Here is a 22,958-nt window from a genome sequence, read left to right as displayed (position 1 = left end):
AGTTTTAATATTCAATATTTTCCATTATATTCTCTACAATAAAAAGGGAGTAATGTTCAAATTCTAAGATATGGAGGAGAATTGTAAAAACTGGGCTACTAATATTAGTAGAGAGGAAATAAATTTTGTTTTAGAAGTGTGACAGCTATAGTGAGTAACTCAGGGTACTTAGTGTTTAAAGTTTTATTTCTAAACAAGGGACAATGCATATAACAATTATATAATAAATGTATAATAAACCTTTCCCCTGGGACTTTGATTTCAAATACTGATATTATATGATTAGAGATAATATTATTCTAGAAGCTGATATTCAACAAAGTGAGGATATCAAATGTACAGAAGTTTATGATATTGAAATATTTTGCTATACTTAGCCCACTGTATGATTATTTTTGCTGTCCAAATATGAGGATAATATCAAAGCCACTGAGTTTCATCTTATCTACTCTACCCAGGCTAAATAAGATCTGCTGTTGCCTTCTCTTCACTTTTTTTGAAGAATAAAATGGAGAAGGGACAAGAGAGGTATTAGAGTGAATAATATTTTTTCTGTGGATGATTAGTTATGCAATGGAGTGATGCAAAATTATCAATGGAACTATGTGTGGGAGCCCATTTTCAGGTTCCTCGTGGCTTTACCCAGCAGGTCTGTATAGAGAGGATGATTGGACCATGGGCCTGAGAGTGCAGGTGTCTGAGATAGTCTTCATTTGGCTGTGCTGGGGGGAGGTCTTTTGCTCCACCCATTGGTGTTTCTATAAATACCTTAGGGCAGAGACAGTCAGGGCTCCTTGGAAAAGGTTCCAGGCCCTCTCGAGGCTATCCTGTGTTTTCTATCTGTTTATCTCCACAATCTAAATCCTTCAATCTAATATTTCCTGCTGCTCTCACTCAAGAAAACTCTGGGGAACTGTGGGGTTAGTGGGCAAATGCCCCGCAACTATGTTAATTAAAAATTCCTCTAGTTGTTGTAAGATATAAATCTGGAAAGCATTGTAATTAATAGCATGTATATATAGTTTTCCAGTTATATTTTTAGGTATATTGCATAGACAAAAGATTATTTATAAGCTGCATAAATTATTTCCTAATTTTGATAACACTAGAATGATGGTCAAATTAATACTCTTATTTCTTGGTGCTATTAAAAATAAATTTATGCTCTTACAATTTTAGCAGTCTTAATATATTTTCTCTAAAAATTTAAATGTTTTATTACTTTACATTCATTTAGTTATCCCACCCCCAAATAAATAAAGCCTCCATCCTTTAAAAATAGACTTCCTTTAACCTAATATCGACATCGTACAAGTTTTTGGAAGGCTTTCTTGAAGTCTTCATTGAAGATGGTATAAATCAGTGGATTTATAAGGGAATTCAGGTAACCAAGCCATGTCAAAAAATTTGACATTTCTTCAGAGATTTTACATTTGTCACAGACATTAACAACCAATTCTTTTACAAAAAAGGGCAGCCAACATATGACAAATGCACCCAGGATCAGTCCTAGGGTAGTGGCTGCCTTGCGCTCTCTAGTGCCTGAGATTTTCTGTCTTCTCCACGATTTCTCATGCCTCAACTCAGACCGGGGGCTTTTCACTGTGCTGTGAATTCTCTCAAAGTCTGTCGATGGATCTGATAAGGATTTTTCTAGCACATAGGATGTGGAGACCAGTTTAATACTCTTCTCACTGCTCTCCAAAAGAACTTGGCCATTCAGCTCTTCCTTCATCATCCGACTTGCTTGCCTCTTGTGGTATAGTGTCCTTGCTGCTTTGTATATTTTGTAGTAGAGGATCAATATCAGTACAAGTGGGATGTAGAAAGCTCCAAACGTGGAGTAAATTGTGGAAACAATGTGGTCATGTTTGATGACGCATTCATCATCACGGCTAGTTCCTTGGTGCCTCCAGAAGAGAGGAGGCATAGAGATGAACACCGATATAACCCACACTATTGTAATCATGATGCCAGCATGCTTGGGAGTCCTTTTCCTGGCATATTCAACAGCATCTGTGATTGCTCGGTACCTATCCAAGGCAATAGCTGACAGATGCAGGATGGAACATGTACAACAGATGATGTCAACACTCAGCCAAATGTCACAGAGTACTTGTCCCATAATCCAGCTCTCTCTCACAATGTACACGATACTGAAGGGCATCACCAGGACAGCTACAAGAAAATCTGTAACCGCCAGGGAACAAATTAAATAGTTGGCTGGATGGTGCAGCTTCCGAGTCACAATGATTGCAGCGATCACAAGGGAGTTGATAGTGGTTGTCATCAGTGCCAGGCCAGACAGAGTAAGGGAGACTAGAATTTTGGAAGGCATTCCATTTAACAGTTCCTCGGAGGTCAAGTTTTGATCTGATGAGTTTAAAAAGTCCATTTCTTTTTTGTTTCAGAGGCTAATATAGTTGAAAAATGAATACCTGTAACAAAGGAGGGGGAGACAGTTCAGAGAAAATTTGAAGTACTTTTCTTTTTATAACACCTTAAAAAGATACATGCATGATTTTCTAGAGAATTCTATGCATTAAAATTTGAGCTCAGATTGGAGATTTTTTTCCTGAAGCAATCTAATGCTAACAGTAACAAATAGAAACTTTCAAAACATTTGTTAAAATTGGCGCACATAAAGCAATTTTTATGAGTAAACTATCCAATTAGCCAATAAAATCCCCATGATAATGAAATTATTTTTAAAAACTATATTAGTCCTATGTTTTTCTCTTTGTCTACAGCAGGAGTTATGTTTAAAAGTGCAAGTTAATATTTTATACTTGTGTATTTTGTAATGTAGTATGAGAACATTAAAGGCAGTATTCAAAAATGATAAATATATTTATATTTAATTTAAGGTCACATTGTGAACATTATTACTGATATTTGTAATGCATTTTGTGCTATGACATAGAGGCTTCATAGAGAGAAGTAACTAAAAAATACTATATGTAGCATTTTATAAAATTAGAAAAATGTTCATAGTCTTTGGGGACTTGGTAGCTAATTTGGTTTGAGAAGACAAAATAACATTAGTAGGAGTCAAATAACCCTAAATTATCTATTATAACAATGGCACACATGACCAAACAGTCCTTTCATGACCACCATACTGACAGTAATGTTGTTTTCTTTGTAAATCACCCTTGTATTGATTATATTACATTTCTGCTTAAGAAGGACCATACATCCACGGTTTATAATTGTTGCTTCAGTCTGTGATTTAATTTAATTGGAAGCCAAATAAGGGCTTGAAATATAGTTCAGGGGTAGAATACTTGCCTACATGTGTAAGGCCCTGGGTTTGAATCCCAGGACCAAAAGAACCAAAGAACAAGTAATTGGAGTGTACTCAATTCAGATACTAGTAATATTTTTTTTTACAAGATGTTTCTTTATTTCCCATTACTTTCCTTCTTTGTCTTTCATAATTTTTAGTGACCTCTTGGCTCTCAAGGAAGGACAGGAAGGAAGTAGAATCTGAGACTTTATTCTTAGTTATAATTGCTATTTTATGAGTATATATTTAAATATATTTACTTTAAAGTGGTAATGTTTCCGTTGTTAGGACTGGACTGAAAATATTTAAAATCTTAATTTTACATTCAGTATTTCATAAGGATATGAATAATCATGTATTTGTTGTAATGTTTACTATCTGCCTCTGCTTGGGTACCAGTATAAAATTTAATTTTGATTTTCAGGTATTCACGAAGCCAACTGCTGCTAAGCAAATTGAATGCCAGAAAATATTGAATATCTACTACCTGGATTAGTGACTGTCCACTGTAAAGCTGAAAGTGTCTCATATCTGTATAATGCCCATCTGTAAAGAGCAACTAAGATGTCCCACGTCTATGGAACACTTACCTGTATAGGGCAACTAAGACAAGTCTAGAGAAGCAGTGAAATGTAAATCCTTCCTAGAAATTCTAAAGCAGAAATTACTAATTTCAATGCCTCTCAGAATCACACTGAAGCCTTGCTAAATCAGATTCCAGTGTCCAACCTTTGGAGTTTGTGATGGGGCTCTAAAATCCACATTTCTGACATGCTTTCAGGTGATGCTGATGCTAGAGGACCAGAGAGTCTGGGTTTAATCATCCTGCTTGTTTCCCACACTGGTCTATTTTGTCAGTTGCTATGGCATCTATAAGTTTCTCTCAAATGATAGCATCTATGATCTTTCAAAATTTCTTCAACATGGTTCTTCCTGACATTCTTATTTATTGGAGACTCTCAAATAAATGACCTCACACTAAGTTTTCATTGGATGTGTCTCTATTTTTCATTGCTGGCTCAGTGTAGCACTCAGACATCCTATTCTAGGGCTAGTTTTCCATTCTTTCCTGAGAGAAATTTGGGTCAGATGGTCTGAGATGTAGAGAACTCACAGGCATCATCAGCACCCTCACAAAATCCTTGCCTGTGTTTTTAGTAACCCAGGATCTTCTACTCATCCATCCATCCTCCCTCCTCCCCCTCCCTCCCTCCCTCCCTTCTTTCTTTCTGCCATTTTTTTTAACTTTTCAAAAATTTTAGTTTTTACATTTATTTGGGGTGTGTGTGTGTGTGTGTGTACATGCTTGTCAAGGCACACATATGGGGGGCAACTTTGAGGAGTCCCTTCTCTCTTTCCACCATATGAGTTTCAGAGATCAAACTCTGGTTGACAGGCTTGTGCAAGAACCTTTACCTGCCAAGCCATCTCGGTGGCCCTCTCTTTCAGTTCTTGTATATACTCCTTGCAAACATTTTTAGAAAGGTCAGTGATCTTATACGAAAAGCTTACTCCAAATCCACGGACACATTTGAGAAATATGACAGACTGATTAATTTCTGCTTTGCTTCCAATTCCCTCCATTTTCTCATCATATGTTTTATGCTACAGATTCAACTAAAAAACCTGAAGTTTCTCTTTGTGTGTGTGTGTGTGTGTGTGTGTGTGTGTGTGTGTGCATGTATGTGTGCACAATACATCACAGTGTGCTCAGAGACCACAGGAGATATCCTATTGTGTCACCTCTCTGCTTTATTTCTTTGAGACAGGGCCTCTCACTGATCCTGGAGCTTGATGTCTTTTTGGCTTGGCTAGTGGCCAGCAAACCACAACTATCCTTTCATTTTTGCCTCCTGGAGAATTGGAGTTATAGGTATGTGTAGCCATGTCTGACTTTTCACCTAAGTGCTGTGATTTGAACTCGGATCCTCATGCTTATGAAGCAAGGGCTCTTACCCATTCCGCCATCTCTCCAGCCCTTACCAAAATGGTACTTAATGTCAGAAAATCCCCCCAAGTTTTTGTAATATTTTATAATTTTATGCCATATAAATATGAATTATAAGTATGTCAAGTAAATTATATTGCAGTTTACCAGAACCCTGTCCAATATTAAATTTAGAAAACTAATTAATCTTCCACAGTTATATTCACAGACAGCAAGGAAAACAGGAAACCAAATGGAGCCAATCACAATTGCGTTTGAATTTTCTTTATTCTTATTTTTCCTTCCCACTGATAAACAGAAGTTCAACAAATCATTTACTTTGCCCAATTTGGACACAGCCTTTCACTAGATTCTTTACTCTCGCTCTTCTTCAGGTTCCCCCCGTATGTCCTTGTAGAGCTAGGGACCCTACAGGTTACCTAACCCAGACTGTCCCACACATGTCACTTCTGCCCCACGACACGGGTTTCTTTTTGTATTTCAGATCTTGTTCCTGGAGAAAATTACTCTGTGAAGACCGGCAGTCACATTAGCCAAAGACTGACAGCTTCTCATACTTGAGTCAGCGTGAACATTTGACAGCTTGTTGATCTAGTCCCATGATGAATTTAAAACCTCTTCTGATTGATTACACACAATATATTTTTTTTTTTTTTGGTTTTTCGAGACAGGGTTTCTCTGTGTAGCTTTCTGCCTTTCCTGGAGCTCACCAGGCTGGCCTTGAACTCACAAAGATCCACCTGGCTCTGCCTCCCGAGTGCTGGGACTAAAGGCGTGCGCCACCAACACCCGGCACACACAATATTTTTAATCTAATGGTTATTTGCACTCAAGAGTTTGCTTGGTTATGTGTTCTAAGTTTATTGTCATCAGGCTAAAGTATCATCTCCTAGAAGAATAGTTTAATTTATTTTCTAATGAATAATTAATGAGCGAAGAGTCAGGTCATATACAAATAGTTTCCATAATAGCATTATACATCGGCAAGATTGTAAATTCAATGCTATCAAGACCTTATGTGTAGTAGGACACACCCATAGGGTCCAGGAAATTGGCTCAAACCAGTTGCCAAGGCATGAATATAACATACTTCCTTATGAGGCATCCTAGAGTCTGCCCGAGAGACTAGCAGCAGGTGCTGTTAGAGTTCCTGATCATGCCCAGCCAATGAGGAGTATAAAGACAATGAGAACCTATGTTTATGCCTGAGACTGGGGCTTCAATTCACTAAGACACTCTTGTTATAGTCTGTTTTGTGCTCTTATAACAGAATTTTTTAGACCAGGTAATTTTAAATGAACACACACACACACACACACACACACACACACACACACACACGTCTGGGAAGTCTAAGATCAGAGAGCTGTTATCTCCAAGAACCTTTTGCTGCATCATTCAATGCAGAAGATGGAAAGGTCAGAAAGAGTGAGGGGTCAAAATTCACTTTTACAATGAACTACCTCTGCCATAGTGACATTAATTTTTTTAATGAGGGCAGAGAAATCACAACCAATCCACTTCTCTGTAGGCCCCACCTCCCAGCACGATTACACTGGAGATTACGTTTCTAACATAGGAACTTTGTGAGATTCTTTCAAATCAAACCACAGCGATATGAAGTACAACACCGTGAGATGAACCCACGGTTGAACAGAGCTTTCTTTACATCTCACCCCCTCATTTACTAACTAGTATGAGCTCAGGAAAGTCATGCCAACTTTCAAAGACTCAGTTTCATTATTTTAATGTTGAGATAATAAAAGTTACACTGCAGGAAGTGTTGCTGAAGATTGATTATAAATCCCTTAGACATTACTCCTTCCCCCCACCCCCACTAAAAAACTTTGTGTATTCACTATGTAGTATAAGGCTAGAAGTCCCTGTTTTCAGAATTATGGTATACATTGTAGAAGTCACGTCATGAGTCTTAACAGAGTAAGAAGTGTTATGAAGTATTTTTTACTTCAGCCTTCATTTTAATATTATCTTTTTTTTTTTTTCAAGACAGGGTTTCTCTGTGTAGCTTTGTGCCTTTCCTGGAACTCACTTGGTAGCCCAGGCTGGCCTAGAACTCACGGAGATCCACCTGCCTCTGCCTCCCGAGTGCTGGGTGTGGCCACCACCGCCCGGCTTAATATTATCATTGTTTAACAGCATGTTTTTAAATATTGCATTAAGGAAGTGATGGGATGCAATAACATAGACTACCATAGATAAACAAATGATGTGTTTTCCTAGTAGCTGAGGGGGCATGAATGCTTATAAAAAAAAACAAAATCCAATCAATCCAGCTTAAGACAAGTAGGACAAACACAAGTTACTCTAATATAGAGAGGCAAGGGAGTCTAGGTGGGTCACTCAGGGTGCTGGAGAACTGACTGGAAAGGCTGGCCACCCTATTGTAGTTCCCAGGTCTTAGTGGTCTCTGTCATGTACACTTGAATTTTTTTCTCTCTTTACTAATTATCTCTGTTTGCATCCCAATTAATATGAAGGTCTGGCCTCAAAGCTGTACAATTCTGTTCTTTGTTTTTCTTATTTGGTTTTGGTTTTGTGCTGGTGACTCATCTCTGGCTTCACACATGTTAGAGAACTAGCCCTCTGACGATAATTCTGATATATTGACTAAAAACAATGCCATTTATGTTTTCTCTTGGCACATGAACTTTAATCTTGGATCATCTTTAGTTTTGTGGTAAATAAAGTTTTCATTTGTTTGAATCAAAGCTGTTTATGGTTTTATGGCTTAAAAATAAATTGTAGTTTAAAGCAATGTTGCGGCTACTTGAGTTTTATCTGTCTCCATTTCCCTAAGTTGTTAATGCAAAGTATAACGAGGCCCTCCTTATTGGACATGCATGTTCTCCCTGAATGTCGCTGTCCTAAGAAGCCACTCAATAAACTATTTCTAGACAGTCTCTAATTTTTATCTTTTTACAAAATCCTCCGTTGCCTCCTCTTACCCTCCCCCGTTTTTGCCACTATGACATGTTAATATCTAAAAGGGAAAATATTACCATCCACACTTACAACCAAATGTATGTCTTTTTAAATGCCATTTGTATATTTAGCATACTGAGTCTGCCATATTTAACAAGCTAAAATCATACCGAATGTTGAGTTAAAACTGAATTTCAGATAAGCAGAGGATAATGTTTTAGTCTATCTACATTACTGCATAGGCCAGGCCTATACTGACAGAAATAAATTCTGCTAACATGAAATTCAAAGATCACTTGATACTCTGTATTTTATCTGGCACCCCTAATGCCTGTTAATATAATTGGTATGATTTCAATAAATTTTATATTCCTTCTCTGGATTTATCTCCTTGTTATGCAATTTCATCTATTCTCCATTTTAAAATTAAAATACAACAATAGTGTATTTAATTATGTGATTTTGTGAAGTGCAGAGAATGCTTTTTTTTGTGTGGTCTGGCAACATAGTAGATAATATGTTTATATGCAATATATGAAATTATCAAAAATTTTCCTGAGCACAAGCAGCCACAGTCGTGTTGGCATTCTCAGGAAGAACTTTCGAATTTAACATTCCATCTCAGAATTTTCTTTAACATCTCTGTGACAGCTTTTAGGCTCCCTCTACTGATCAAAGTTTCTCTGGAGACAGGCTTTCTTCCAGCGATAAAAAAAGAACAAGGGTTTTGTTGTTGTTTAATTATTGTGTTTTATTTTATTGAGATGAAGTTTAATTCTGTAGCCCAAGCTGCCTTGGAACTCACAATGTAGCTGAAGCTGGCCTTGAAATTATGGAGACAGGAAGAGCAAGTCAAATTTGGACTAGTTATTGAGGACATCATTATTAGGGTTTGATTCTGAAATATCCCCAGTAAACATATATTTTTAATGCTTGTTCTCCAGTTGCAGGATCTCCCTTGGGAGGATGTGGGATTTTTTTTTTGATACAGGGTCTCACTATGTGGACCAGGCTGGCCTTAACTCACAGAGATCCACCTGCCTTTGCCTCCCAAGGATTCAAGGCATGCACCATCACACCCGGCTAAGGTGCAGGATCTTTAGTGAGACCTAGACAGAGGGGATGGGTCACGGGGCAGCTGCCCAGCTGCCCAGTTGCTTCTAGTCTGGTTACCTCTGCTTGTTTGGACATGAAAAGCCTTCTCTACACACTTGGCATTGTGAATGGAGCTGCCCTCCCTCCACGACTTCTCTGGAGTGGTGGGCTGAAATCGTCTGAAACTGTGTGTCCCCCCAAAATCTTCCCTTGTGGTGATATATTGTGTACCCTAATAAAATTTACCCGAAGGTCAGAGAACAGAGCAAGCCACTAGATCAAACATAGAGGCCAGACAGTGGTGCTACACACCTTTAAATCCTAGCCCGCGGGAGACTGGGTCTCTGTGAGTTCAAAGCCACCCTGGACTACATGAGATTGACTCAGTCTAGGAGAGAAAACAGAGCCAGGCAGTGGTGGCACACACCTTTATTCCCAGTACTTGGGAAGCCACACATGCCTTTAATCCCAGGATATGATGGCTGGGTGGAGAAAGGTATATAAGGCGTGAGGAGACAGGAACTAAAGGCTTTTCGGCAGAAGCGTCCCTTTTAGCTAGAGGCTTTTTCAGCTCGAGCCTTTTCAGCTGAGGAAGTTCATTAGGCCTATTGGCTGAGGATTTTTCAGGCTGAGGAGTTAATGAGGTAAGAGGTGGTGGCTGTGGCTTGTTCCTTTGTTTCTCTGATCTTTCAGCATTTACCCCAATATTCTGGCTTTGGGTTTTTTATTAAGATCATTTAGGAATCCGTGTCACGTTTCCTTTCTTAAGCTGTCTCTCTTTCTAATGCAAGAGTCAGTAATGAAATCATTCATCACAATTTCTCCATTCCTCGGATGTGGGCTATTTAAACTATTAATAGGTGCCTTTGTAGGTTAGTGGTGTTCAAAAATAACAGGCAAAGCAGAGCTGAAGCTGTGCCTCACTTGTAGACCTCCTGTCACAGAGGCATGGAGGCTTGCAGGGGCAGTGTCACAGAGGCATGGGGGGCCATTGTCACAGAGGCATGGAGGCTTGCAGGGGCGCAGTGTCACAGAGGCACGGGGATGGGGCGCAGTGTCACAGAGGCACGGGGATGGGGCGCAGTGTCACAGAGGCACGGGGATGGGGGGCAGTGTCACAGAGGCATGGGGGGGCAGTGTCACAGAGGCATGGAGGGGGCAGTGTCACAGAGGCATGGAGGGGGGCAGTGTCACAGAGGCATGGGGGGCAGTGTCACAGAGGCATGGGGGGGCAGTGTCACAGAGGCATGAGGGGCCAGTGTTATAGAGGCATGGGGGGCCAGTGTCACAGAGGCATGGGGGCCAGTGTCACAGAGGCAGGGGGGCCAGTGTCACAGAGGCATGGGGGGCCAGTCACAGAGCATGGGGATGGGGCAGTGTCACAGAGGCATGGAGGGAGGGCAGTGTCACAGAGGCATGGCCAGTGTCACAGAGGCATGGGGGGCAGTGTCACAGAGGCATGGAGGGGGGCCAGTGTCACAGAGGCATGGAGGGCAGTGTCACAGAGGCATGGAGGGGGGGCCAGTGTCACAGAGGCATGGGGGGCAGTGTCACAGAGGCATGAGGGGCCAGTGTCGCAGAGGCATGGAGGGGGGCAGTGTCACAGAGGCATGAGGGGCCAGTGTCACAGAGGCATGGGGGGGCAGTGTCACAGAGGCTTGCAGAGGCCAGTAAGGAAAAACTTGCCTCAGGAAGGCAAGACCACTGCAGCTAACGAAACAGGAGGAAAGACTTCCCCTTTAATGAGACAATGTATTTTTTCCCTTCTCAGAATTCCTGTCCCCTGCACAGTTCGCTTAGAGGGCCTCAGCCTAGCCGCATCACCATCCAGCCTCCTTTCCCGAGTTACTCAAAAACAGAGTAGCTTTTGCTCTCCTTATTTATTTATCTATTTATTTTAAAAGCTCCCTTCTAAGTACGCTTTCCTCAACATTTTGATCTTCCTTACTCTTTATCCAAAGCTGTCCTTCTTGCCATGTGGCTGCTTACACACGAGGTGGCTAACCTCCACATCGGCTAACTCAGAGGGCACGGATTTCTCTCTCTTTCCTGTCTCCCTCTTCGGAGCAGCTGCTGAGATCTACAGCTTGCCTGGTCTGGAGTCTTTTTGTTTTTGTTTTTTTAAACCCTAATAAAATTGTCCTTGAGCTGCCTTTAAAAGAATTTTTTAATTATTTAAATTTTATCCTTCAGTTAGCGACATTGGAAAGAGATAGATACATCAGAACGCACTGCAAGGTGTGGATTTCAGTTTTCGGTTAACGCCTTAGAATAGAAAGGATACAATGCAACAGATTCCTAGACCTCAATAGGCCCTCAGCACAATTGATACCACAGTAGAAACACCATTTAGGTCTTGAGATCCAGCCAGTAGGCAACACTTTCTGCCAAAACTGGTAGAAAGACTTCTGTTAGTTAATGCTTCCAGCACATGTCTGGGAAAGTCTTGGAGTAAGAAGTCCCTAAATGGACTGATGGTGCTTTTCGGCTTCAGTAGTTCCACTTCTTGCTAACTGTTCTTGCTAGCCTAAGTGTGTCAACCAGGATGTGGTTTTTTTTTTTTTTTTTTTTTTTTTTTGTACACAAAGAACCAAGAGCTATAAAGCTCGGGGCTGCAAATACAGACTTTCTTCTTGGCTTTAAGCGTATCTGCCGAGTTCCAGGAGTTCAGTCGAAGAGAGAAAAGAGGGATTCTATGAGCAAGGGGCATCAAGATCATGATGGGGAAACCTACAGACACAACCAAACCAAGCTAGTGGGATCTCATGAAATTTAGATCAACAGCTGCGGAGCCTTCAAGGGACCTGACTAGGCCCTCTGCATAGCAAGACAGTTGTGTAGCTTGATCTGCTTAAAGGTCCCCCTGGCAGTAGGATCAGGATCCATCCCTGCTGCATGAGCAGGCCTTGGGGAGCCCACTTCTATGATGGAACACCTCACATAGTCTTGAGGCAGGGGGAGGGACTTGGACCTGCCTCTACTAAATGTACCTCTCCATGGGAGGCCTTACCTTCTTGAAGGAGGGAATGAGGAGTGGATTGGGAGGGGGAGGCTGGAGGGGCAGGAGGAGGGAAGAGGGGGATCTTTGGTATGCAAAATGAATAAAATTTTTTTCTTAATAATAAAAAAGTATCTGTGCGGTGGTCTCTGGGGGGCTTACCTCGGTGCATAAACTGTTGAAGCATGCCAGAAACACTCCACTACTGACCATAGCCTAATCCTTGTGTCTAGATGCTGTCACATTGACCAGAAAGTGGCTTCACTTCATCCTCCAGCCTAGTTTCAGGCCCTTCATAGCTTCCTCAAGCTTGAGCATTCCTTTTTTCTGGACCTAGTGGTACCTCTCAGCGATGGTCTGAAGCATCCTTTTGGTCCTAGCTTGTACAAGTAAGAGACATAAACCATGACCTCAGAGAGGTGTGAAGACTCCAGAATCTTTAGCTTCAGTGTCCATTGCTGCTTTGCTTCATGTGAGGGTCTGGAGATCTCTGAGGGCCAGAGATTCCAGTAGTTATGTTGGTACTTGTAATACCTCTGGATTTTTCAGGTCTTTGGGAATTTTCACCCATAGTAGGAAATTCTTACCAGTGTCCAGGGTTCCCCTTACAGTCCCTTCAACCAATCATTTCCCAGGGAAGACTAGGTCAGGCTTAACGTTTGAGTTTCCTTTGAGTCCCTCTTAAATTAGTTTAATAATGAGACTAAGAACCCCAAGAGGAGTCCCCAGTTTCCATGGTAACAGCTACAGTCTGTTATTTTTCTCTGGGTTTTTCCAGAGGTGATCCAGCATACTACCTTTCTCTAATTGATGAGACCACACCCATTTGTCATACTTATTGCTTTTGTGAGACCCAGAGTTTTAGGAAACAACTTTTGAGGCTGCTGCAAAGGTTCCAGGCACTTCTTGTTTAGTATCAGGATTAACCTGGTAATAATTGGGAAGTGCCTCTCCCAGGATGAGTCATGCCACACCAGAAGCACAGATTGCAAATGGGCTACTCTGTTCCTGTACACATGAATTTAAACTTTTTTGTTTGTTTGTTTTGTTTTTCAAGACAGGGTTTCACTGTGTAGCTTTGGGCCTTTCCTGGAACTCGTTTTGTAGACCAGGCTGGCCTCGAACTCACAGAGATCTGCCTGCCTCTTCCTCCCGAGTGCTGGGATTAAAGGCGTGCATCACCACCTCCCTGCTTAAACTTAACAAAACTCAGGTCCAAGGAACAAGCAAAGAAGGGTCTTTGGAAACAACCTGTCGTGTGGTGCACTAGGACGGCAAGAGAAACCACACAGAGCCTTTAGAAATATTACCCTTGGCCGGGCGGTGGTGGCGCACGCCTTTAATCCCAGCACTCGGGAGGCAGAGCCGGGCGGATCTCTGTGAGTTCGAGGCCAGCCTGGGCTACCAAGTGAGTTCCAGGAAAGGCGCAAAGCTACACAGAGAAACCCTGTCTCCAAAAACCAAAAAAAAAAAAAAAAAAAAAAAAAGAAATATTACCCATAAGCCTTTTCATAATGTCTTCATAACAAATACTATTATGTCCTTTTATAGTGAAGGAAAGAGAGACTCCGAGAGGCCTTGAGACTCATTTATTGTTCCCTATGCAGTTAAAGGAGCACAATTGGGATTCAATACTGGTTCTGCATGCTCCTGACCCAGCCCGTATTCTTTGCCCGTATTCTTTTTTTTACATTTTTTTAATTTTATTTTACAATATTATTCAGTTCTACATAACAGCCACAGATTCCCTTGTTCTCCCCTTCCTGCCCCCCTCCCCTTCCCCCCAGCCCACCCCCCATTCCCACCACTACCAGATCAAGGCCACCCCTCCCCACCCCACCCCCACCCCCCGGACTGAGATCGACCTGATAGACTTCTTTATTCAGAAGAAGCTATTGAAAAATCAGTTCCTTTGCCTTTCTAAACCAGTACTGATTCTTTTATTTCCCATCGGGGTGCCTACTGTTTTTTGATACTTGAATGACTGCTTTCTGTCATGCATCTAGGATGTTTTCCAAGCTGCCAATTGGTAACCACCCACAGGGGTGGAGGAGGCACAGGAAGGGTGGATGGCAGCTGTTCCCAACATGCTGCCTGACACTGGGACTCCCTGGGGACCTTTAAAAATGTGGGTGCCTGCCTCCCACCCCCAGAAATTCTGATGTAATTCATCTGGAGCAGGGCAAGGACACTGGCTTTTTTTTTTTTTTTTCTCTTTCTTAAGAGATTTTCGTATGTCGCCATGCTGGGAATGTACAAAACAGACACATAAATATTTCCATAGAGAAGTAATGCAGAGGTGTTGATGCTGGTTGTTTATGTGGCACATTTACTCAGGGAAAATAGCTGCTGAGTCCAAGAATTCTTTCAGACGGAACCTGAGCAAGTTAGAACTTGCTCACTTCTGTTTAAAAGATGCTGGTAATCAACTCGGGTACTGGGCTGTAAAATATGTACTTATTTCATTAGTTAGGTTACTGAGTCATTCCTATTTAATATGAAAACTCATAACCCCTGTAGACGCTGTGGTGGTCTCACATCACATTCCTGTATAGATTTAATTATTCCACTAGAAAACCATATTATCAAAACAGCGTGAAATAACCTCAAACCAATATCATAAATCCTTTTACTAATTTTTAAAACCTTTTTATATTTGCTTTTCTTGTTGCTAATACTGCTGAAGTCTCATAAAGTGAACCTCAGCAGCTTCCTGGTGCCACTACACAAATCTTTAATTTTGGAAATTGACTTTCTGAGACATACAAAGTAGAAGGAAAAGACTTTACTAGATTTGATCTAGAAACAATATATTATAACCAACCCTATTTAAAAAGAAAATGTTAAAGTGGCAGAAGAGGAGATAACAATGGCCATAGGCTATAAACAGTGCTCAAGTCATCAGGTTTCAGCACTGAAGAGATGCAGGAATCTAAGATGCCATTAGATATGGCAGGGCTGCCCAAACTTAATGATATACCATATAGTACTTAAGTGACAGTCTTGTTGAACCCTCCCAGTACTAGAGTTTAGGCACTATTGCTATCCTACCCTACCCATATAGAAGAATTGGTAAACTGCAGGTTTAAACATTAAACCTAATCAGAATTCAGAGCTTCTCGTAGTAATCATGATAAGCTGTTGCCTTCTTTGTAATGATGTTTTCAGTTTGAGTTACTAAGAGATTGGTTCCATAAGAACACACACACACACACACACACACACACACACACACACACACCCCTACACATATCTCAAGTCAATACTCAGGGTAAGGTATCAAGTTAATAAGTTTGCACTTAGTTCATTTGGGGAATTAGAATTAGCTTGAGGAAATATTCATCAGGCTGAATATGAAACTGAGATTTTGGAAAAAGTTCAGAGCTAGAAAGATTTGGGTATCAAATTCATGGAGGTGGCGGTAAAATAAGCCGTGATAGCCGACTGAAAGGAGGAAATAAAAAGCAAGACTTTTTAACTCCGTGTGCTATGTGCACACCTACCTCTGCTTGTGAAGCAGAGAGCGCAAAAGCTGATTTCAGAGACAAGGCAAACAATAAAGAGAGTGTGTCACCGAAACCCAGGGAACAGAAGGGTTAAATCCTGATTTGTAGTCTCAACTACAGCAGAGGTGCAATAGAATGTAGTACTGGCGGAAGAGACTGTGAGCTTGGCTACTGAGAAGTCATTAGCAGTCTTCTGAGGGATGACTTTAGTGTTATCTTAGGGCTGAGATAAAGTCTGTGCGAGCTCACTGCATGAAGAAAAGTGTTTAGAGCCAGCATTGTTTCTGAAATGCTTCCTATGGACCCTGCACTATATTTTAAAATGAGAACGATTCTACTTGGGGACTCAGTGTTCTCAAGGGCACACAGAAATAAAGGGAACAAGAGCGCCTCAAATACAGTAAAAATTTTACATTTGTTGCAGCAAATGATAGGATAATTAGACAAAAATAAAGAAAACTGGCAAAGAAGTTTCTTTAAAGATATCAATAGAAAGGATAAAATTCTAACAAGCTCAATTAAGAATATAAAAGATGAGACTAAATTAGCAGAATCAGAAATGAAGAATGGGTCTCCATACATATCATACTCATACCAACAGGATGACGGGATGGGTCTCTCTATGCACATCATACCCATGCCAACAGGATGATGATAGGAAGAGGAGTGAATGGCAACAAATTCAGTAACTTATATAGAAAGTTGACAATTTTCTTGAATAACATTAAACTACCATAGTTTCCTCAAACAAACCCAAAACCTCAAAAACAGAATAGATGTCATGAAGAGTCTTAGAACAAAGAAAGAAATCAAATTAGTTATTAATACATTGTCATAAGGAAACCTATAGGTACATATGATCTCAATGGTAAATTCTACCAACTATTTTAAAAGAGAAAGACTTATAAATTTAAAAGTAAACCTTATTATAGATGAACCTAAAAAGGTCTTATTAGTAAAAACAAATCCAGGGCCAGGTACTGGGGTGAATTCTGAAAGATCAGAGAAACAGAACAAGCCTCAGCTTCACCTTGCCCACTTCTCAGCTGATCTTGTTTCCTCAAACTGAAATCCTCTGAGTCCTCATTTGAATGGATCTCACCTGAACTGCTACTAGAAGCTAAAAGCTTAAAAAGGCTCTAGTTCCTCATTTTCACACCTTATATACCTTTCTGCTTTCTGCCATCACTTCCTGGGATTAAAGGTGTGTGTCACCATGCCTGGCAGGTTCCAGTGTGGCTTTGAACTCACAGAGATCCAATGGATCTCTGCCTCCAGAATGCTAGGATTAAAGGTGTGTGTGCCACCATTTTCTGGCCTCTATGTATTTCTAGTGGCTGTTCTGCTTTCTGACCCCAGATAAGTTTATTAGGGTGCACAATATATTGGGGCACACAATATCACCACACCTTATGTGAATGCTTTGAGTAGAAGAGAAGGAAATATTTTAAACTAATAAAATGAATTAATTTGACATTATCCCATACCCAAACCAGAAAAGACAACAAAGAAAAGAAATTCCTATTAATATAATGTTAAAATCCTTACCAAAATGTTACTGCCCAAATCCTACAACATTTATAAAGAATAACACAGCACCAGCATGACCCAGTGAAATTTAAGTGTATGTGTGTATGTACCTATGTGAGTGTGTGTGTATATGTATGTATATGTGTATGGTGTGTGTGTGTGTGTGTGTGTGTGTGTGTGTGTGTGTGTGTGTGTGTGTCTGTAACTGTAAGCTCTGGTTCATGGAAACCAGAAGAAGGTATCACTGTTTGCCTCAGTTCTTTGAGACAGGGGTCTCTCCTGGAGCTTGCATTTTCTTTTTTTAACCTAGCTGGCAACAATTCCTGGTGCTACAGTTAGTGGTATATGTGGGACCATGCTAGCTTGTTACATGGGTGCTCAAATTCAAAGTCTGGTACATATGCTTCCACAGTTAGTACGCCTAACTTCTGAGCCATGTCTTCAGTCCCCAAGGTGACATAACATTACAGAATCACTCTAGGTAATCAAACATTAACAGAGTGAAGGAGAAAAACCACATTACCATTTATATATATATATATTATTTTACAATACCATTCAGTTCTACATATCAGCCATGGGTTCCCCTATTCTCCCCCTCCCACACCCTCCCCTTACCCCTAGCCTACCCCCCATTCCCACCTCCTCCAGGACAAGTCCTCCCCCGAGGACTGCAATCAACCTGGTAAACTCAGTCCAGGCAGGTCCAGTCCCTTCCTCCCAGACTGAGCCAAGTGTCCCTGCATAAGCTCCAGGTTTCAAACAGCCAACTCATGCAATGAGCACAGGACTTGGTCCCACTGCCTAGTTGCCTCCCAAACAGATCAAGCCAATCAACTGTCTCACCTATTCAGAGGGCCTGATCCAGCTGGGGGTCCCTCAACCTTTGGTTCATAGTTCATGTGTTTCCATTCATTTGGCTATTTTTTTTCAATAATTGAGTAAAACTGAAATTTATTATAAGCCACAGTCATCCTAGGGACCTCCATGCTATATATATAGCCTCTATGGTTCTATGGGTTGTGGTCTGATTGTTCTTTATTTTATATCTAGAATCTACCTATGAGTGAGTACATACCATGACTGTCTTTCTGGGTTTGGGTTACCTCACTCAGGATGATTTTTTCTAGATCCATCCATTTGCCTGCAAATTTCATGCTTTCATTGTTTTTCTCTGCTGAGTAGTACTCCATTGTGTATATGTACCACATTTTTTTCATCCATTCTTCCGTTGATGGGCATCTAGGTTGTTTCCAGGTTCTGGCTATTACAAATAGTGCTGCTATGAACATACCTGAGCATGTATCTTTATGGTATGAATCAGCATTCCTTGGGTATAAGCCCAAGAGTGGGATGGCTGGGTCTTGAGGTAGTTCGATTCCTAATTTTCTAAGAAACCGCCATACTGATTTCCACAGTACAATGTACAAGTTTACATTCCCACCAACAGTGGAGGAGTGTTCCCTTTGCTCCACATCCTCTCCAACATTGGTTGTCATTGGTGTTTTTGATCGTAGCCATTCTAACAGGTGTAAGGTGGTATCTCAGAGTCGTTTTGATTTGCATTTCTCTGATGATTAAGGATGTTGAGCATTTCTTTAAATGTCTTTCAGCCATTTGTAGTTCTTGTTTTGTGAATTCTCTGTTTAGCTCTTTAGCCCATTTTTTAATTGGACTGTTCAGTACTTTGATGTCTAGTTTCTTGAGTTCTTTATATATTGTGGAGATCAATTCTCTGTCAGATGTGGGGTTGGTCAAGATCTTTTCCAATTCTGTTGGCTGTCTTTTTGTCTTATTGACTGTGTCTTTTGCCCTGCAAAAGCTTCTCAGTTTCAAGAGGTCCCATTTATTAATTGTTGTGCTCAGGGTCTGTGCTGTTGGTGTTTTATTTAGGAAATGGTCTCCGGTGCCAATGCGTTCAAGAGTGCTTCCTATTTTCTTTTCTATTAAGTTTAGTGTAACTGGATTTATGTTTAGATCTTTGATCCACTTGGACTTGAGTTTTGTGCATGGTGACAGATATGGATCTATTTGTAATCTTTTACTATGTTACCATTTTAATAGAGTCAGAAACAAATATTTGCCAGAGCTTAACATTCATTCTGGCAACAAGACTCCTCTCAGAAGAATTGGACTAGACAATGTCTTCCATTTGATAAGAGGCATCTATAAGCCAGGCACAGTGGCATCCATCATTAATCCCAGCACTCAGAGGTGGGTGGATCTCTGAGTTAGAGGCCAGTCTGGTATACAGAGAGAGTTCCAGGACAGCCAAGGCTGCACAAAGAAACTCTGTCTCCAAAAACCAAAACCAAATCAAGCCAAAACAACAACAACAACAACAACAACAACAACAACAACTACTATAAAGAAATCTATACCAAACATCACAGTTCCCTGGGAAAGTCTCATCGCTAATTTCTAAGATTTGGAACAAGAAGAGCATTTGTCCCTACTGCATGTCATAGATGTTGGGGAAACACACAACACATAGACAGAGATCAAGTTATCTGTGTTCACTGGTGATACATGTATTTACTTAAGAATGCTGTAAGAATCAGACAATTGACTTGGGATTGGTGAATTTTACCATGGTTTAGGACCAAAGGTTAAAATTATCAAGTTTATTGTCACACACTAGCATCAAACAACTGATAAAACACAATTTCAAAAGTCTTATCAAAGGATAGTAACAACATAAAGTCCTTGGAAATTAATTTGACAAAACATATGTAGACCATCTGCTCTGAAAATTATAGAACATGCTAGAGAGGAATTTAAAGAAGACCTAAAAAATGGGGAGACAGATTTTTGAAGACTGAGTGAAAAATTAAGATGTCAGTTATTCCAAAATTTATCTCTCGTGTTAATATAGTCCCAGGCAAGATATAAGGAAGATCATTTTTTAGAAATTGGAAAGTTGGCTCTAAAACTTATTAAATAGAGGTGAACCTATTTTTGAAAGAACGAAGTTTCAGAATGTATAAGTTGACTCTTAGACTTATCCTGGAGTTATTGTAATGAAGGTGGTGTGGCATTGATGAGAGAATAAATATGGGAACTATGTTTTATAACTGTATAAGAGACACATAAGTGATTATTTTAGAGAGCCTAGAAATGGAGCCATGTTGGTTTCCAGTTTATGTTTGAAGATGTTAAGATAATCCACAAGGGACCTGAGAGTCTTTGAAATGTCTGATCATTGATGTGAAAGCATAACAGTTGACCCTTCAGATACACAGACAAATTTGTCATATGACAACAGAGTCAAAACTACAAAACATCTTATGTAAAACATAGAAGAAAGTTCTAGCCACTTCAGGCAAAGCAAGGTTTTCTTAGACTAAAAATTACAAACCACAGTGCAAGAAAATCAGGAAATTGGCTTTCATCAAAGATTTATCTTTTTGATTTCAGAAAAAAAAATCACTATTAAGATAGAAAAGGCCAAACAACAGAATGTAGGCAATTCTTGTGGCTTATTAATAATAGAGGATTTGTAGCTAGAATAGACACAGGTCTTCTCCAAGTCAAAAATAAGGAGGTAGACAACATTCTTAAAATGTAAAATTCAAACTGATATTTCACAAAAGAAGATGCTTGACTAGCCAGAATTTCAGAGAGTATGGTTAATATCAAGGTTGTCATGGAATTCTAACTTAAAATGATAAAATGCCAGTCTATACATTAAAATGGCTAATATTAAAAACATAAGAAATACTAATTTTTAGTGAGAATATAGAACAATTGCAATTCTCATGTCCTATATATGGAAGTATAAAATGTCAATTATATTGGAAAATGATTCAGCAGTATAAAAAGATTAAGGTCAGGGGTGTAGCTCAACGCTAGAACACTTGCGTAGCATACTCAAGGAACTTCCTTAGTTTGATCAAGCACCTCAAAAGACCCTTTCAGTTTCTAGGCCTTTTACAATGAGAACTAAAAACTCATATCCACATAGAGCCAATCTACTTTACTTATGATAATCCCAGGTTACAAATAACAAGATATGTGCCTAGAGGCAAATGGATAAACCTGGTCTGTCACCCATTCAGCTGAATGTCACTCATCAATATAAAAACAGCAAGCAGATACATATAACATGGATGAATCTTAAAAATCATTATCTAATTAAAGAAGTCAGGCAAAAATGTGGGTATTTTGTTTTATAATTTTAGTGCAAAATGCCAACTCATTTAGGTGTCACAAAGCAGATTAGTGGCTGCCTGGGTTCAGGGGCAATGAGAAAGAAGGACTGCAAAGAGGCATGAAAAATCTTTGGAATGTGAGTTACATGTCTTTTGATGCTGGTTGCGATTTCAAGGGGAAGACAACCAGTCAGATCAAAGAATTTTGAATTTCAAGTCAGTATGCCCTATGCAAATTATTCCTTAATAAACTAGATGAAGCAAATACTCTCCTATCACATACAAAACATACAAAGACATATGTTAATAACTGAAACAAAGCAGAGGAGCTAAAACCTAGGAGAATCTTCCGGAAGAATATGGCATAGACATGAACTAGTCTCAGAAAATCCAGAAAAACTGAAGTTCTACATGTAGTATGGAATGGAGTCTAAAACAAGAAACTGAACTCAGAATTCAAAAAACTCCTTTCATTGCTGTTGGGAAAATAACTTTAACCATTTTGCGAAATTAATTTTTTTTTTTTTTGTAATAAGAGTTGCCACCAGGCAGTTCTGATAAGAGAACAGGCCTCAGAAGCCAGTTCCAGGTAGGACACCAGGGAGCTCAGATAGGATGGTAACCTATGACAGACCTTGGTAAGTTTGATTAACCAACCCTAAGGTGGGGTTGGTGTGGTAGTAAACCAGCCCCAAGCTGTCATCCTTGAGAGTGCAAAGCTCCTCCCAGTGAGACGATTCAGAAACTGGAACTTTGGGAATGGCCTCCAGAATCCCACTGCCACGCTCCCAAGATACCTTCTCTAGCCTCTGTGTTGAACCCATCAGCAACAGGACTCCAGACTCTGTGCACGGCCCTGGGTTCAGAGACTGTTGATGTCCAGCACTGTTGCTGGGTTCACATGGGTCTGTCTGTCAGTGTTAAATGCTGGGCGGTGCTCTCAGTGACATTCTGGACCTCCATGTCTCTCCAGCCTGTCACAGCTGAAGGACTTCATGGTGGACATGGATCAAACCTGCAAGTCTCTAAAGTATCCTCATCAAGCATCCTCAACAGAGATTTTCCAGTGGAACCTTGTAGTAGCATTTGTGCCCAAACAATGGTTCCCTCCTTGGTGAGAAGTCTAACTTTTATATTAGCACAGCATTATAAGGAATGTTTGTGTGTGATAAATGGAACATATTTAAAAGACAAATGCTGTGGACATCCTAATTGCTGAGTGCCTTACAGCCCATAGGCCATGCTCTAAACAACTGACTCAGATTGGTTAATACTCTGTCATTATAGAGTCTTCATCCAGTAACTGATGGAAGCAGATGCAGAGATCCACAACCAAACACCAGGCCGAGCACTGCGAGTCCAGTTGAAGAGAGGAAAGAGGGATTATATGAGCAAGGAGGGTGGGTGGTCAAGCTCATGATGGGGAAATCTACAGAGATAATTGACCAAGCTCATGGGAACTCATGAACTTTAGACTGACAGCTGTGGAACCTGCATG

The 22,958-nt window shown here is 40.3% G+C and overlaps 1 protein-coding gene across 1 annotated transcript in view; it reads right to left on the bottom strand.

Annotated features, from left to right (window-relative positions):
* Positions 1 to 848: 848 nt before the first annotated feature.
* The window catches only part of Htr1f (5-hydroxytryptamine receptor 1F), a 138,615-nt gene continuing 116,505 nt past the window's right edge, over positions 849 to 22,958 (bottom strand). Inside the window, exon 4 of the mRNA XM_028892680.2 lies at positions 849 to 2,438. Coding sequence (XP_028748513.1) covers positions 1,295 to 2,395 — 1,101 coding nt within the window. The 5' untranslated portion in view covers positions 2,396 to 2,438 and the 3' untranslated portion in view covers positions 849 to 1,294. The remainder of the gene's footprint in view (positions 2,439 to 22,958) is intronic.

Source organism: Peromyscus leucopus, chromosome 12 (assembly GCF_004664715.2).
Source record: "Peromyscus leucopus breed LL Stock chromosome 12, UCI_PerLeu_2.1, whole genome shotgun sequence".
Lineage (NCBI taxonomy): Eukaryota > Metazoa > Chordata > Mammalia > Rodentia > Cricetidae > Peromyscus > Peromyscus leucopus.
This window is presented reverse-complemented; position numbering and strand designations above follow the sequence as displayed.